Here is a 17,067-nt window from a genome sequence, read left to right on the forward strand (position 1 = left end):
CAGGTTGGTCATGACCAGAAGATTGACAAATTTCATGTCCATCATTGATTATTTCTCACAACCATACAATTCAGGAGACGAGCGCTTTTTCAAAAAAGCAATCTCTACTTTGAATATAAATCTGTGAAGTTGGCAAGTTATGGTTGCAAATTATTTTAGTTTTTAACTTAATAGTTGTAAAATATTTGATTGTCTTTAGTGTTCGATAGAATGAAACATTTCAGAGAAAACTTCCAAATTGAAAGCATGCAAGTAAATACCTGTTTTAAATTCTAAATGGAAGCCCTGGAGCCAAAGTTCTAGACCAAGTTTTAAGTAATTCTATAATATAGACAAAAAAAGTTCTGTTAAAGAATATTTTACTTTTATGCTTACAACGTTAAAAAGATATTCTTGCATCTTTACTGTCCTTGTACCTTACAGGAATGGTGAAGGAGTTAACTGGGGGGCATATGGTCAAGTACCACCCTGAAGGTCCCGATGGACCAGAGTGGGAAATCGACTTTACTCCGCCCTTCAAGCGGGTCAACATGATTGGCGAGCTTGAGAAAAAACTGGGCGTCAAGTTTCCTGATCCTCAGAAACTTCAGTCTGATGGTGTGTTATAGTGAAACATGTTATAGTTTTCCTTTACTTGTTCTTTCATTTACTATATGTAATGTTTAGCAAAAAGATTTTGCAGGCTCTTAAGGCTGTTCCAGGGAAAAAAGTACTGGGGGCAGGAATGTATTGCGATATGCCAAAATGGTGAAAATAGTGTTCGGCTCAATATCCTTAGATAATAATTGAGTATAATACTATATCGGTACACCGGTATATTCTTTCAGCCCTTACATTAAGAGATGCATAGTCACAGATCAGTATAAAGTTATGGAAAAAAGCGGACTGTCCTTTTCAAATAAGGTCAAACATTGCCTTTTCTCGCACAAACAATTCAACTTGATCATTGTACATCTTTGTATCATGTTGAGACGATATGATCTTCAACTAGTACTTCTGCAATGGTATGATCTTCAACAAGTCACAAAACTAGTACTTCTGCAAAATACTGTGAGTGTATATATTACAATTCAAATCATATTGATGGTTCAAAAAACAAAACTTGGTATGATATTGAATACATATATATATATATCAGTAGAGTTATTTCAAGGCCTACAACAAGACAATGTAGGTTTTTTCCCTTTTTTTGTCGTTTTCTGATCTGTTAAAGGGGCAAGACGCCAGATGGTCCCAAAATTGGCAAATACATTTTCACAGGACAAGCCTAGAATTGTCAATTTGAGCTAGTATGAGATCAATAATAAATCATTTTACATGATTAAAAGAATATTTTCTGGCTGTCTCAACTGAGTTTACCTTTTCAAGAATAGTGCATAATGGTTTCCTAATTTATAGTGTGTATATTTAGCAAGTGAAAGTCATGTGATTAGTTCAAATACATATACCGACGCTATTTTTAAATTAACAGGGATTTAGTGTTTGACAGACCCAATAAATTTGTTGTAAATCCAATAGATGTGTTGTAAGCGATGTGATGCATCAGATGGTAAGATTCAATGTGTTGTACACAACGATATCAATTTTATGTAAGTTTTTAACAATTTTCTTATTTCTTGCAATTGTTTTATCTGGTGTCTAGCCCCTTTAAGAGGTGGCTTTAATTATAATTACTATCTTATTTTCAAAGCAATATTATTTACAGAGGTGCGCAAGTTCCTGGATGACCTTTGTATAAAACACAACGTGGATTGCTCTTCCCCGAGAACTTCCGCTAGGTTGTTAGATAAAGTAAGTGACTGTTCAAATGAGTCATATTGTGAAAGATTTGTCACTGTTTATGTAAACTTTTAAACAAAATTTTAATAAAACTCCAAATCAGATTTCTTTGTGTATTTCATCAATACAAATGGAATCTTTAAAAGTGTTTGCTGGCATTGAGAGTTGGTTTATCTTCTTCAGATTGTACCATTTATAAACTTTACATAATAGAGAGGTTGCGAACCACCACTTGTACACAGTCTGTTTTTTACTGAAATCCGGCCTCATTCACAATCCCAAAAAGTAATCTTTTTTTTCTAAAAATTGGAATCAAATTCACAATCCTAAAAAAAGATTCTTAAAAGCGAATTTTGTTTGTTTTTTTGGCTAAAACATACTATGGTAAATTCACAATTTTAGGCATTTTGCCGCTATTTTCACAATTCTAATAGCCCTATCCACAAATAGGAGGAAAAACCCACTGATTTACTTGTATATAGTGTTACCCTTGCAAGCAAATGTTGCAATTGTCTGTATTGTGAATCTCTCTTTGTATGTCTAGTTCCACTGACACTCACAAAATGGTTTCTTTGTGATTTATATACCTGTATAAACACTGGTTGTTCACAAACCTGGATGACGTAATACCTCAGGCATGGCCTGTGTAAAGAGACCTGAAAGAACAGTACACCTGTCCTTCCCAGAACTTGACACATGTATTTATTATGCCCCGCTTTGAAGAAGAGGGGATATATTGCCTTGCACAGGTCGGTCGCTCCGTCATAAACCAAAACTTGTCTGAGTGATAACTCAACAATTCCTGGACGTATGGTCATCAAATTTGACAAGATGGTTCGGCCTGACCAGTAGATGACCATCGGGTCAAAGGACAAGGTCACAGTGACCTTGAACGAAAACTTGACAATTCCTGGAACTATGTTCATCAAACTTGACATGAAGGTTGGGCCTGACCAGTAGATGACCCCTATTGATTCTAGGGGTTATCCAGTAAAAGGTCATGGTCACGGTGACCTTTAACTCAAAAAGGTTTACAAAGCTTCTCTGACATATCTCAACAAGGCCTGGACATATCATCATCCAACTTGACATGGAGGATGGCCCTGACCAGTAAATGACCCCTTTTGATTTTAGGGGTCATTGGGTCCAAGGTCAAGGTCACAGTGACCTTGAACGCAAAAAACTTGTCTGTTTGATAACTCGACAATGCCTGCACCCATGACCCTCAAACTTGACACTTACGTTGGGGGTAACCAGTAGATGACCCCAATGGATTTGAGGTCAAAGGTCAAGGTCATAACTCATATTTATCATTTAAATTTAAAAGCATATTTACGTATTCCCTGCTGCTAAGAGGATACGCTTTTATCTGAAATGTTTGACAAACATCTCTTGTTATTTCTCTGTATGCCTTTGTCTTATTGCAGCTTGTAGGAGATTTTATAGAAGAGTTCTGTATTAGTCCAACATTCATCTTGGACCATCCACAAGTCATGAGTCCTCTAGCTAAATGGTAAGTGTTAATGGAAAAAGTCCTAGAACACCATGTACATAGAAACCTGCAATGGTATGAGCAATGTTTATAAAAATGTCAGAGTGTTACAATAACTTATTGGCTAATTTGAATGATTACATCCAAAATTATTAGTCAAACAATTACTTTGAAATAATTTCTACCACAATAAAAAAAAGATGATCATATGAAGCATTCTTTTCTATAGAATTTAGCATACTTTAAATTACTATTGGCATTTCCACCAGGCACAGATCAAAGCCTGGTCTGACAGAGCGTTTTGAGATGTTTGTGTGTAAGAAGGAGATCTGTAACGCGTACACAGAGTTGAACGACCCAGTTGTACAACGAGAACGCTTCCAGCAACAAGCTAAGGTGGGTAACTATAATAGACTTAACATTTTAAGTGTAAGTATTTCAATAAGTAAAGAAACTTTGGTATGCCAATCCTCAGATCAATTATTTGATCTTAAGATTTCAGAGCTTGGTACAGCATTTCCCATACAAAACTGGACAGAGCAATTAAATGACATGTTTATACATGTATATTCATATGTGTGTAGTGAAGGGATTGGTCCTCTCAAAACCTTAAATATATCATTACTGTATATTAGTGTTTTAGTGTGTTATTATTCTGTAGTTGCAACACTTAATAAATAATGTCAATTCAAATTTACAAAGGGTGATATCACTATAGATGATGCAAATAATTTTACTGTTTTATGCTGATGATATGGTACTTTTTGCAAAATCGCCCGAATCATTAAGTCTAGTGTTAAAATATGTGAAAAATTATTGAAATATGTGGTGTCGAAAAATGTAGCAAAGACAAACGCTATGTGATCTTCAAAAATGGTAGATCGACACACATAAACTTACTTACTTAGATATTTGGGAACTAATTTGTTCAAGAACGATAACTTTAATAGGTGCCAAAAACTTATTGCTCAACATGCATCCTTCTCATTAAATAAACTATATTTAACAACACTGAACTTCCCATTCATTAGAAAATAAAAAATTGACATCTTAGTAGGCTTAGTGCTAATTTTATGCTCAGAAATTTTACATCCAGCCACTGACAAAGAAATGATTGATGTAAAACTTGAATCAAGTACATGGATGTAAGGACTTTACCTCAACTTTTACTCCCCTAATCCATTTCCATATGTTCCAGAGTAACCCTTTAACAAATTCCTTCAAGTCATGTTGGTTCATTAAAACCCTTGCTGAAAAGGTGTGGGGCTAGTTTTCACTATTTGACTATATGGAAAACTTTGAAAATCATCAGAAACCAAAGGTCAGATTTCGAAATAATTTCAAAGGAATGTCTTTTAGGTGACTCTTTCTCAAAGGCCTTCAAGCCATGTTGGTTTATAAAAAAACATGCCTGCCAAGGGACTGGGCTAGTGTTACATTGCCTTATATAAACTGGAACCTTGAGCAAACCATTGGCCCTCTTGTTTAAGGTATTTATAAGGTTGAAACAAAGTACTTGTTCTTACTTAAGCATCAGTGACGTTCCTAACAGAGCACAATCCCTCTGTTTTGTGATTTGGGAACTGAATTAAAAACTGCTATGTTTATACAAAACTAAAAAGAAAATTTCATGCCTTATTTTCCTGATGTTATAGTCCTTATTTCTATATAGTAGGACCATTGGTTTCAATTGATGCCTTCTCACCAACATAGGGCATTCAATGAGCATACACCACTCCAAGTGATACTTTTTATTACATGAAGGTGATGTAGTGGGGATATTAATCAATCCAGTGATAGCTCTAGTTGAGTCTTGCAAAATGCTTATTAAGGAAAAATAAAACAGTCAATGGTAAAGTGGTAGGGTTTGTTGGGAAACTTGAATCAAGTACATGGCTGTAAGGACTTTACCTCAACTTTTACTGCCCTAATCCATTTCCATATGTACAGCACAGATTTGGTGTGGTAATTGAATGTTTAATTATCAAATACTTTTACATATTGTGTGCTAGAATAAAATGGCAGCTGAGAAGCAGCGGATTTCTGTTGGATCCTTTTGTTGTTGATCTGCCTGACATCTCCTCATTGCATTTGTTTTACTGGATCAGTTAAGCTGGTTATTGTGAGCATTTCCTGATTTAAAAACATTCAAGTACATGCGATAATAACTTTGGAAATGTTTTCATCTGTTTGATAACATGAAAGAAATGATGATTGTGATTTCTCCAAATTGCATAAATTGCAAGAAGAAAAGTGCAATTTTGTTTACAAAGTCAAAACTTGTTCTTATACAGACATGTATGGTGTTTCTAACATAGCACAATCCCTCTGTCATTGTATTCATGCAGATGACGAGAATTACCTTGTGCAAGATAGAATTGAAAGTTGAAAAGCAGTTTGAATTTGCTAGTTTATTCTGTTGCTTACTTCCAGACATGTGTGTACATTTTACATTGAAATTTGAGGTATTTACAGGTCAAAACTTGTTCTTATACAGACATGTATGGTGTTTCTAACATAGCACAATCCCTCTGTCATTGTATTCTTGCAGATGACAAGAATTACCTTGTGCAAGATAGAATTGAAAGTTGAAAAGCAGTTTGAACTTGCTAGTTTATTCTGTTGCTTACTTCCAGACATTTTACTGAATAATATGATTACTTATGCTAAATAAGAATTATCAGATATGTAAATGATAGGGCTGTAACGAGTACCCGAGTAATCGCGAGTCAAAGCAAAATATTCGACACAAATACTCGCCAGTGCCAAGATAGCTGGATCCTGATTCAAGTGCAAAAGTTGATAAAAGAATAAAACAAAATGAGATAATTTAATTCCAGCAAATATTGTGGTTGTTTTAAAAAAAAATGTAATGAATTGTTTATCCGAAATGTCCGGAATACGTTACACTGACGCAACCAGAAGTTAATTCATACAGAAATAGCATTCAATGCAGTGTGCAGTGTTCGAATGGAGAATGCTTCTTGTCACGGTTTTAAGGGAGTATAATGTTTTAAAAAGAATACAAATATAGAAATAAGAAATAAAAAGTCAAATGGCATTAAAGAAATTATAAAGAGAAGAGCTACAATAATAAAATAAAGTTTCGAAACTTATGTGCAGCTATCGTTTATCTTCATCTGCAATTCAATGTCAACATGGCATCCCTGTCAACAAAAACATCAAATTCAGCGCTATATAGAAAAGAGCCAGCATCCTATTCTTCTAAATTCTGGAAATATTTCGGGTTTGATGTAAAGGATGACAAAAAAATGAAAACTAAACAAAAATGAAGGTTTTGTTATACTTTTATTATTCATTTACTTTCAAATTATGTATTGCTTTATTACCAAGTGAATCATGAATCGATTCGTAGATCGCAAGTCGAAGATCGCGATTCGAATCGAATTGCCTTTTGTCAGGCGATACACAGCCCTAGTAAATGACTGGTTATGCCCCCACCTGTTGTGTTGGTGTGGGTTATGTAGGGATCACCTTGTCCCATCTGTCCATCCATATGACCATAAGTCCAGGGACATCGGTACAAGTCTACTTTTCTCCTTTCTCCATATGCTTTTGAAGTTTTTACTTCAACTGTACAAACGAAACATTATTTTGTGATTGGGGAACTGAATTAAAAACTGCTATGTTTATACAAAACTAAAAAGAAAATTTCATGCCTTATTTTTCTGATGTTATAGTCCTTATTTCTATATAGTAGGACCATTGGTTTCAATTGATGCCTTCTCACCAACATAGGGCATTCAATGAGCATACACCACTCCAAGTGATACTTTTTATTACATGAAGGTGATGTAGTGGGGATATTAATCAATCCAGTGATAGCTCTAGTTGAGTCTTGCAAAATGCTTATTAAGGAAAAATAAAACAGTCAATGGTAAAGTGGTAGGGTTTGTTGGGAAACTTGAATCAAGTACATGGCTGTAAGGACTTTACCTCAACTTTTACTGCCCTAATCCATTTCCATATGTACAGCACAGATTTGGTGTGGTAATTGAATGTTTAATTATCAAATACTTTTACATATTGTGTGCTAGAATAAAATGGCAGCTGAGAAGCAGCGGATTCTGTTGGATCCTTTTGTTGTTGATCTGCCTGACATCTCCTCATTGCATTCGTTTTACTGGATCAGTTAAGCTGGTTATTGTGAGCATTTCCTGATTTAAAAACATTCAAGTACATGCGATAATAACTTTGGAAATGTTTCATCTGTTTGATAACATGAAAGAAATGATGATTGTTATTTCTCCAAATTGCATAAATTGCAAGAAGAAAAGTGCAATTTTGTTTACAAAGTCAAAACTTGTTCTTATACAGGCATGAGTCATGTTTCTAACCTAGCACAATCCCTCTGTCATTGTATTCATGCAGATGACGAGAATTACCTTGTGCAAGATAGAATTGAAAGTTGAAAAGCAGTTTGAATTTGCTAGTTTATTCTGTTGCTTACTTCCAGACATGTGTGTACATTTTACATTGAAATTTGAGGTATTTACAGGTCAAAACTTGTTCTTATACAGACATGTATGGTGTTTCTAACATAGCACAATCCCTCTGTCATTGTATTCTTGCAGATGACAAGAATTACCTTGTGCAAGATAGAATTGAAAGTTGAAAAGCAGTTTGAACTTGCTAGTTTATTCTGTTGCTTACTTCCAGACATTTTACTGAATAATATGATTACTTATGCTAAATAAGAATTATCAGATATGTAAATGATAGGGCTGTAACGAGTACCCGAGTAATCGCGAGTCAAAGCAAAATATTCGACACAAATACTCGCCAGTGCCAAGATAGCTGGATCCTGATTCAAGTGCAAAAGTTGATAAAAGAATAAAACAAAATGAGATAATTTAATTCCAGCAAATATTGTGGTTGTTTTAAAAAAAATGTAATGAATTGTTTATCCGAAATGTCCGGAATACGTTACACTGACGCAACCAGAAGTTAATTCATACAGAAATAGCATTCAATGCAGTGTGCAGTGTTCGAATGGAGAATGCTTCTTGTCACGGTTTTAAGGGAGTATAATGTTTTAAAAAGAATACAAATATAGAAATAAGAAATAAAAAGTCAAATGGCATTAAAGAAATTATAAAGAGAAGAGCTACAATAATAAAATAAAATGCGAAACTTATGTGCAGCTATCGTTTATCTTCATCTGCAATTCAATGTCAACATGGCATCCCTGTCAACAAAAACATCAAATTCAGCGCTATATAGAAAAGAGCCAGCATCCTATTCTTCTAAATTCTGGAAATATTTCGGGTTTGATGTAAAGGATGACAAAAAAATGAAAACTAAACAAAAATGAAGGTTTTGTTATACTTTTATTATTCATTTACTTTCAAATTATGTATTGCTTTATTACCAAGTGAATCATGAATCGATTCGTAGATCGCAAGTCGAAGATCGCGATTCGAATCGAATTGCCTTTTGTCAGGCGATACACAGCCCTAGTAAATGACTGGTTATGCCCCCACCGTGTGTTGGTGTGGGTTATGTAGGGATCACCTTGTCCCATCTGTCCATCCATATGACCATAAGTCCAGGGACATCGGTACAAGTCTACTTTTCTCCTTTCTCCATATGCTTTTGAAGTTTTTACTTCAACTGTATAAACGAAACATTATTTTGTGATTGGGGAACTGAATTAAAAACTGCTATGTTTATACAAAACTAAAAAGAAAATTTCATGCCTTATTTTCCTGATGTTATAGTCCTTATTTCTATATAGTAGGACCATTGGTTTCAATTGATGCCTTCTCACCAACATAGGGCATTCAATGAGCATACACCACTCCAAGTGATACTTTTTATTACATGAAGGTGATGTAGTGGGAATATTAATCAATCCAGTGATAGCTCTAGTTGAGTCTTGCAAAATGCTTATTAAGGAAAAATAACACAGTCAATGGTAAAGTGGTAGGGTTTGTTGGGAAACTTGAATCAAGTACATGGCTGTAAGGACTTTACCTCAACTTTTACTGCCCTAATCCATTTCCATATGTACAGCACAGATTTGGTGTGGTAATTGAATGTTTAATTATCAAATACTTTTACATATTGTGTGCTAGAATAAAATGGCAGCTGAGAAGCAGCGGATTCTGTTGGATCCTTTTGTTGTTGATCTGCCTGACATCTCCTCATTGCATTTGTTTTACTGGATCAGTTAAGCTGGTTATTGTGAGCATTTCCTGATTTAAAAACATTCAAGTACATGCGATAATAACTTTGGAAATGTTTCATCTGTTTGATAACATGAAAGAAATGATGATTGTGATTTCTCCAAATTGCATAAATTGCAAGAAGAAAAGTGCAATTTTGTTTACAAAGTCAAAACTTGTTCTTATACAGACATGTATGGTGTTTCTAACATAGCACAATCCCTCTGTCATTGTATTCATGCAGATGACGAGAATTACCTTGTGCAAGATAGAATTGAAAGTTGAAAAGCAGTTTGAATTTGCTAGTTTATTCTGTTGCTTACTTCCAGACATGTGTGTACATTTTACATTGAAATTTGAGGTATTTACAGGTCAAAACTTGTTCTTATACAGACATGTATGGTGTTTCTAACATAGCACAATCCCTCTGTCATTGTATTCTTGCAGATGACAAGAATTACCTTGTGCAAGATAGAATTGAAAGTTGAAAAGCAGTTTGAACTTGCTAGTTTATTCTGTTGCTTACTTCCAGACATTTTACTGAATAATATGATTACTTATGCTAAATAAGAATTATCAGATATGTAAATGATAGGGCTGTAACGAGTACCCGAGTAATCGCGAGTCAAAGCAAAATATTCGACACAAATACTCGCCAGTGCCAAGATCGCTGGATCCTGATTCAAGTGCAAAAGTTGATAAAAGAATAAAACAAAATGAGATAATTTAATTCCAGCAAATATTGTGGTTGTTTTAAAAAAATGTAATGAATTGTTTATCCGAAATGTCCGGAATACGTTACACTGACGCAACCAGAAGTTAATTCATACAGAAATAGCATTCAATGCAGTGTGCAGTGTTCGAATGGAGAATGCTTCTTGTCACGGTTTTAAGGGAGTATAATGTTTTAAAAAGAATACAAATATAGAAATAAGAAATAAAAAGTCAAATGGCATTAAAGAAATTATAAAGAGAAGAGCTACAATAATAAAATAAAATGCGAAACTTATGTGCAGCTATCGTTTATTTTCATCTGCAATTCAATGTCAACATGGCATCCCTGTCAACAAAAACATCAAATTCAGCGCTATATAGAAAAGAGCCAGCATCCTATTCTTCTAAATTCTGGAAATATTTCGGGTTTGATGTAAAGGATGACAAAAAAATGAAAACTAAACAAAAATGAAGGTTTTGTTATACTTTTATTATTCATTTACTTTCAAATTATGTATTGCTTTATTACCAAGTGAATCATGAATCGATTCGTAGATCGCAAGTCGAAGATCGCGATTCGAATCGAATTGCCTTTTGTCAGGCGATACACAGCCCTAGTAAATGACTGGTTATGCCCCCACCGTGTGTTGGTGTGGGTAATGTAGGGATCACCTTGTCCCATCTGTCCATCCATATGACCATAAGTCCAGGGACAATCGGTACAAGTCTACTTTTCTCCTTTCTCCATATGCTTTTGAAGTTTTAACTTCAACTGTACAAACGAAACATTATTTTGTGATTGGGGAACTGAATTAAAAACTGCTATGTTTATACAAAACTAAAAAGAAAATTTCATGCCTTATTTTCCTGATGTTATAGTCCTTATTTCTATATAGTAGGACCATTGGTTTCAATTGATGCCTTCTCACCAACATAGGGCATTCAATGAGCATACACCACTCCAAGTGATACTTTTTATTACATGAAGGTGATGTAGTGGGGATATTAATCAATCCAGTGATAGCTCTAGTTGAGTCTTGCAAAATGCTTATTAAGGAAAAATAAAACAGTCAATGGTAAAGTGGTAGGGTTTGTTGGGAAACTTGAATCAAGTACATGGCTGTAAGGACTTTACCTCAACTTTTACTGCCCTAATCCATTTCCATATGTACAGCACAGATTTGGTGTGGTAATTGAATGTTTAATTATCAAATACTTTTACATATTGTGTGCTAGAATAAAATGGCAGCTGAGAAGCAGCGGATTCTGTTGGATCCTTTTGTTGTTGATCTGCCTGACATCTCCTCATTGCATTTGTTTTACTGGATCAGTTAAGCTGGTTATTGTGAGCCTTTCCTGATTTAAAAACATTCAAGTACATGCAATAATAACTTTGGAAATGTTTCATCTGTTTGATAACATGAAAGAAATGATGATTGTGATTTCTCCAAATTGCATAAATTGCAAGAAGAAAAGTGCAATTTTGTGTACAAAGTCAAAACTTGTTCTTATACAGGCATGTTCTTATAATCGCAACTGTTGCGCCAAGTGTAGGCAGTAGAAATTTTGTGCTCTTGATAATTTGTGTTATTGTGTAAAAACAGATGACTTTAGAACTAGGATTTTTTGCATAGTATTTGATGAATATATGCAGACAACATTTGTGTGATTTTAAATTAAATTCATTTATTCGAAAGTGGGTTTTATTCGATAAAACAATTGGATGTACAATGAAATAGGCTGCTTTTACCTGTAAAATAGTTGATGCTATTTTAGTGAACACAATCTCACAAACATAATGTGCTTTATAAAATACAATAAAGACCAATTATTGAAGTTGGAAAACATACCCAGAAGGTTTTTACGACTGGACAAAGAAACATTGAAAATATTAAAGGATTATGATATTTTGACATACAGATCTGCCAGAGGCGGTCATTATCAGCTTACACGAAATTGGGATGACAATCAAGGGATCAATTTGGCAAATTTAAGAGCATTACCTGAAGCTATTCCAACTGTAATATCAACATGTAGATCAAAGCCTAAACAAAAATTCAACAAAGAAATGCTGGACTCTAAGAGAAAAATAAATTTATCCCACATTAAATATGAATCTCAAACAATAGTTAAAGGCCAGAAAAACATAAAAATTTGTTGCATAAACCCAAGATCCTTGAAAAACAAAACGATATCTTTTAGTGACTTCATACTCTCGAATGATCTAGATATCATTGCTGTGACTGAGACATGGTTAGGCACCTCAATCAATAAAGCATGTCTCAGTGAATTATTACCGGATGGGTATAAAATCAAGCATGTGCCACGCCCAGGTAGTGGGCGAGGTGGTGGGGTGGCCCTGATCTATAAATCGGTGATTGTTGTTAAAATAGTCTCTTCAACCAATCCTTAAAGACCTTCACTGGCTTCAAATACAAGATAAAATTAAATATAAAATTATCATTCAAACTTTCAAGACCTTGCATGGTCAGTCACCGGTTTACATGAGCGACTTAGTAGAGGTTTACGTGCCAACTAGAAACCTGAGATCAGCAAGTGCAGCAACCACCCTTGTGGCACAAAAATGTCGACTGGTCTCTTACGGTGATAGGAGTTTCAAAGTTGCTGCCGCAAAACTATGGAATTCTCTCCCGGACACTCTCAGAAAAGAATCATCACTTAATTCATTCAAAAGGGCTCTCAAAACACAACTTTTCAAAACTTCCTACAACGTATAGATAACAACTGTGACTGTTTTTATCCCTACTTTTTTTTACAATACAGAACTACAGTAACTATATATATATATATATATATATATATATATATATATATATATATATATGGTTTCATGTTGTTGATTTCTTATTCTTATTTTACTTTTTATGCTTATTTTATTGCATATAGCATTTTAAGACACTTTATGTGTGTGTGTTTTTTACAACATATGAGTTTCACTTTTATTGGTCTTGTATGTTAAAATATGTCACTTCTGGTGATTTCCACATATCTGCGATATGTCACATGTTTTATTGTAAAGCACCCTTGAACGTATTTTTTTATGAAAAGGGCGCTCAACAAATCTGGTATAATAATAATAATAATAATAATAAATAATAATAATAATAATAATAATATAATGAGTCATGTTTCTAACATAGCACAATCCCTCTGTCATTGTATTCTTGCAGATGACAAGAATTACCTTGTGCAAGATAGAATTGAAAGTTGAAAAGCAGTTTGAACTTGCTAGTTTATTCTGTTGCTTACTTCCAGACATGTGTGTACATTTTACATTGAAATTTGAGGTATTTACAGGTCAAAACTTGTGCAAAATAGAATTGAAAGTTGAAAAGCTTTTTGATCTATCTTACAGTCCTGGTGTGTGTTACTGTTGTTGATGTATCTTACACTCTTGGTTTGTGTAACTGTTTTATCTTGTATCCTTTTTTGTCACATTTTTCTACATTAATGATTGAGAGGATACAAGGTCAAGCCAAAATAAGCATAAAAAATCTACATAATTGAACATTTTCTCTCCCAGTCACTGGATCCTATCTTTTGACTTTTCCAGGACAAGGCAGCGGGAGACGATGAAGCAATGTTTGTGGATGATAACTTCTGTACATCCCTAGAGTATGGTCTCCCACCCACTGCCGGCTGGGGTTTGGGGCTTGACAGGCTGACCATGTTCCTTACTGACTCAAACAACATCAAGGTAACAAGCGTATATGGGTTGAGTTTGTGGAGTTGGATAGATGTCCAAAAACATGTTAATTCTCTCTTTAAGCCACTTAAAATTGACAACAGTACACATTTCAAACAAAAGATTCAAGAACTTGATAACAATGATATGCATATATCAAGAGCATATGTGATCGTTCTGTTATCATATTATTTGTGTATGGCTCACTGTTTTAACATAGCACAAGCCCTTTTATTATTGTACTCATGTAGATGCCAAGAGTATCTTTGTGCAAGCTAGAATTGAAAGTTGAAAAGCAGTCTGAACTCGATAGTTTATTCTGTTGCTTACTTCTATACATGGGTGTACTTTTTACAGTTATAAAATTTTGCGAAATAACAATTGACAGACATTTAGATGGCAAGTAAAATTTCAAGAATGACAATAAAAGTCCTTCAATGGTTAAAAGGGGCAGGTAGAAATTCCATCTCTGCTCATGTGAGCTCAGTCGTAAAGTTGGGGAAAGGTCAACTGTGTATTTCTATGGAAATTTCATTCACCTTCACAAGCCTAGGCCAGTGGCTGGCTTAAAAACACATTAAAAGCATAAACACCTAAAAGGCACGAAACATAAGAAGGAATTGCTGTAGTGGTTGAGAACTGCATACTTACTAAAGGTATACCCCTGGTATACTTAACATATTTAATAATAAAAACAAAATTGAGCATCAGTCAACATATTAAACATACAACTTGCTTATTTATTGCTAGCAAACAACTGTTTTACGTGTTTCAGGAGGTGCTGCTATTCCCGGCCATGAAGCCCGAGGACAACAAGCCGGACATTTCAGATACACCGGCCCCTATCACTTCATAACACACACTCTCATTATCTCTCAATATTATATAATAATAGTATTACTCTTTATGGACTTAACTATCAAGGTGTTTAAATCATGTTCACTAAGTATTCTCACTACATAATACTGAAGAAAGACATGATTCTTTTGAAGAGAAATAAATATATAAGTATTGTAGACACTAACAATTTGTTCCCAGTTATATTGTTAATACTTGATTCAAGCAGTTTGTCTTGTTTATAGATATTAATTACTGAAATGTGAAAATGTTGATACCTGTATCTGAGAAGACTTGATTTATTTGCAAAGAATGATCATAAAAACGTAGATGTGTGATCTGCTTACTTGGCATCATTTCAATAAAAAATGTGCCATTAGGACAAATGTCAAGTGTTTCTTAGGGAGAATATTAAGAGCTGCTTGTATTAAAGTGCTTATTCAGAACAAACGTGGAATTTGTACATGTTATCATGTTATAATTAAATGGCAGGCTTACATATCAATGTCTACAGTGAAACAAACTATTTTAGTTCATCCAAGCCATAAATATTATTCATTCATAGTACTATAAATAATATTATACATAGTGCCACAAGTCTAACTGGTCATTCCAGATATATATCTAACTTGCTTCTTTCATGAACAATATTTAGAAGAATATGTTATCTTTAGGATTGTCATTTCAACAGTTTGTTTGTTTATAAGAATTTTTCATTGCTTTACTGATGGTAAATGTATGATTTGGTGATTATTTATTAAATTTTAATTCTCTGTGCAAGACCCTATTGAATAAAGAATGCTCTTTGAACAAATTGTTTGCCTCCATTTATTCCTCCTCCCCCCCCCCCCCCCCCCCCCCCCCCCCCAGCGGAGATGGGTGAGGGTGTTGTATTGACATTACCCATCTTGAGAACCTTTTGATGTGTGTGAATATTTAACTTGGTATATACACTGGTCTGTAGTAGATGGTCCTATTTTTGTCAATGTCACCTTAAATATCATGGTCACTGAGGTTATGAGAATGGCAACAGATTTTGCATGTAAACAGAACCATTTGACAATCATCATATAATAAAATGTGTCATGTTTATGATGAATAACCCTCTATATAGTTTGAGTATACTGGACATTGAGGGATTAAATTACATTTTGAAATTGCTGAGTGAAAGGTTACGGCTACTGACCGTTAGTATGAAAACGTGACTGAAAGGGAACATAAAAATCGGACCATCCATCCCCATGGTTTCTGACCAATAACGAAGGAACACTTAAGTCCCAGGAAACTCAAACTTGGTAGGCAGGGTGGTCATAACCAGCAGATGACCTCTATTAAATCGTAGTCACGGTAATCTTGAGCTAAATAACGGTTTCCCATTATTAATTACAGAATGCTTTGGCCTAGGGGCTTAAACTTGGTAGGCAGATACCATCTATTTGAGGTCAAAGGTCAACATTGAATGTAAGCTTAATAACGGTTCTACCAATAACTTAAGAATGCTTATGCCGAATGACCTCAAACTTGGTTGGAAGATTGGTCTTATCCAGCCGATATCAAGGTCGTACTAACCTTGTTAAATATTATATACTTGTACATTCCCAAAATTGTTTATTAAAGGCCTCCTCACACATTGGCGAATCCATTAAACGCAGCCTAGCGAATAAGGTAAATTTGTCAATTCTGGCAAATTTTGACCGAAACTGTTTCAAAATTTGTAACATAATTTGAAATATAAAAAAATGTAAACGTATGGGAACTTTGAATGATTAACAAACTGTTTTTCGCTAAAATGCGTTGGGTCGCGCAAACAAATTTTGTTTTCCGTTAGCGATTACGAACGCAAACATTCGAACCAAAGCGCAACTTTGCGCATGCTTCCGAAGCTTTCCGAAAGCGTATTTCCGCATCCGGCCGTTACCAGACATTTTACAAGACAGACGAACAGTCCCAAACCCACCCCAAGCAGCATCACCCTGGCACAATCAAGAAAACAGATACATGCAGCAGTATACCCGGCAGCAGAGAATGCCAGCCTTTCAGAAGCAGTTAACTTCCCAGATGCAGCCAACATTAGAGTCCCTCAATTCACTACCTCTGAGGCATGTCTCCTAAGGTGAGTTATAAACACTATTTATCATCCCCACCCTTTTCGAAGAAATAGTTGGGATATTGGTATCGCCTCCGTCTGTAGGTCGGCGTACGTCTGTCTGGCTATCTCTTCCTAGACGGTTAGGCAGAATCCAACCAAATTTGGTGTATGAGTTCCTTACAACCATGAACTCTGCAAGAGCACGTTTATTTTTGCCCAAGACCCCTGGGGCCAAGGCAGCGGGTGGGGATTCATAGATAGT

General features: G+C 34.8%; 1 protein-coding gene across 2 annotated transcripts in view; it reads left to right on the forward strand.

The window, feature by feature from the left end:
- Nucleotides 1-15,530, forward strand: part of LOC128243046 (lysine--tRNA ligase-like) — a 62,102-nt gene extending 46,572 nt beyond the window's left edge. For both annotated transcript variants that reach the window (XM_052960537.1, XM_052960536.1), the window contains exons 10-15: nt 424-597; nt 1,706-1,791; nt 3,207-3,292; nt 3,541-3,667; nt 13,748-13,891; nt 14,655-15,530. In XM_052960537.1, the coding sequence (XP_052816497.1) occupies nt 424-597; nt 1,706-1,791; nt 3,207-3,292; nt 3,541-3,667; nt 13,748-13,891; nt 14,655-14,735 (698 nt within the window). In that variant the 3' untranslated portion in view covers nt 14,736-15,530. The remainder of the gene's footprint in view (nt 1-423; nt 598-1,705; nt 1,792-3,206; nt 3,293-3,540; nt 3,668-13,747; nt 13,892-14,654) is intronic.
- Nucleotides 15,531-17,067: the final 1,537 nt, after the last annotated feature.

The sequence above is a fragment of the Mya arenaria genome, chromosome 8 (assembly GCF_026914265.1).
Source record: "Mya arenaria isolate MELC-2E11 chromosome 8, ASM2691426v1".
NCBI lineage: Eukaryota > Metazoa > Mollusca > Bivalvia > Myida > Myidae > Mya > Mya arenaria.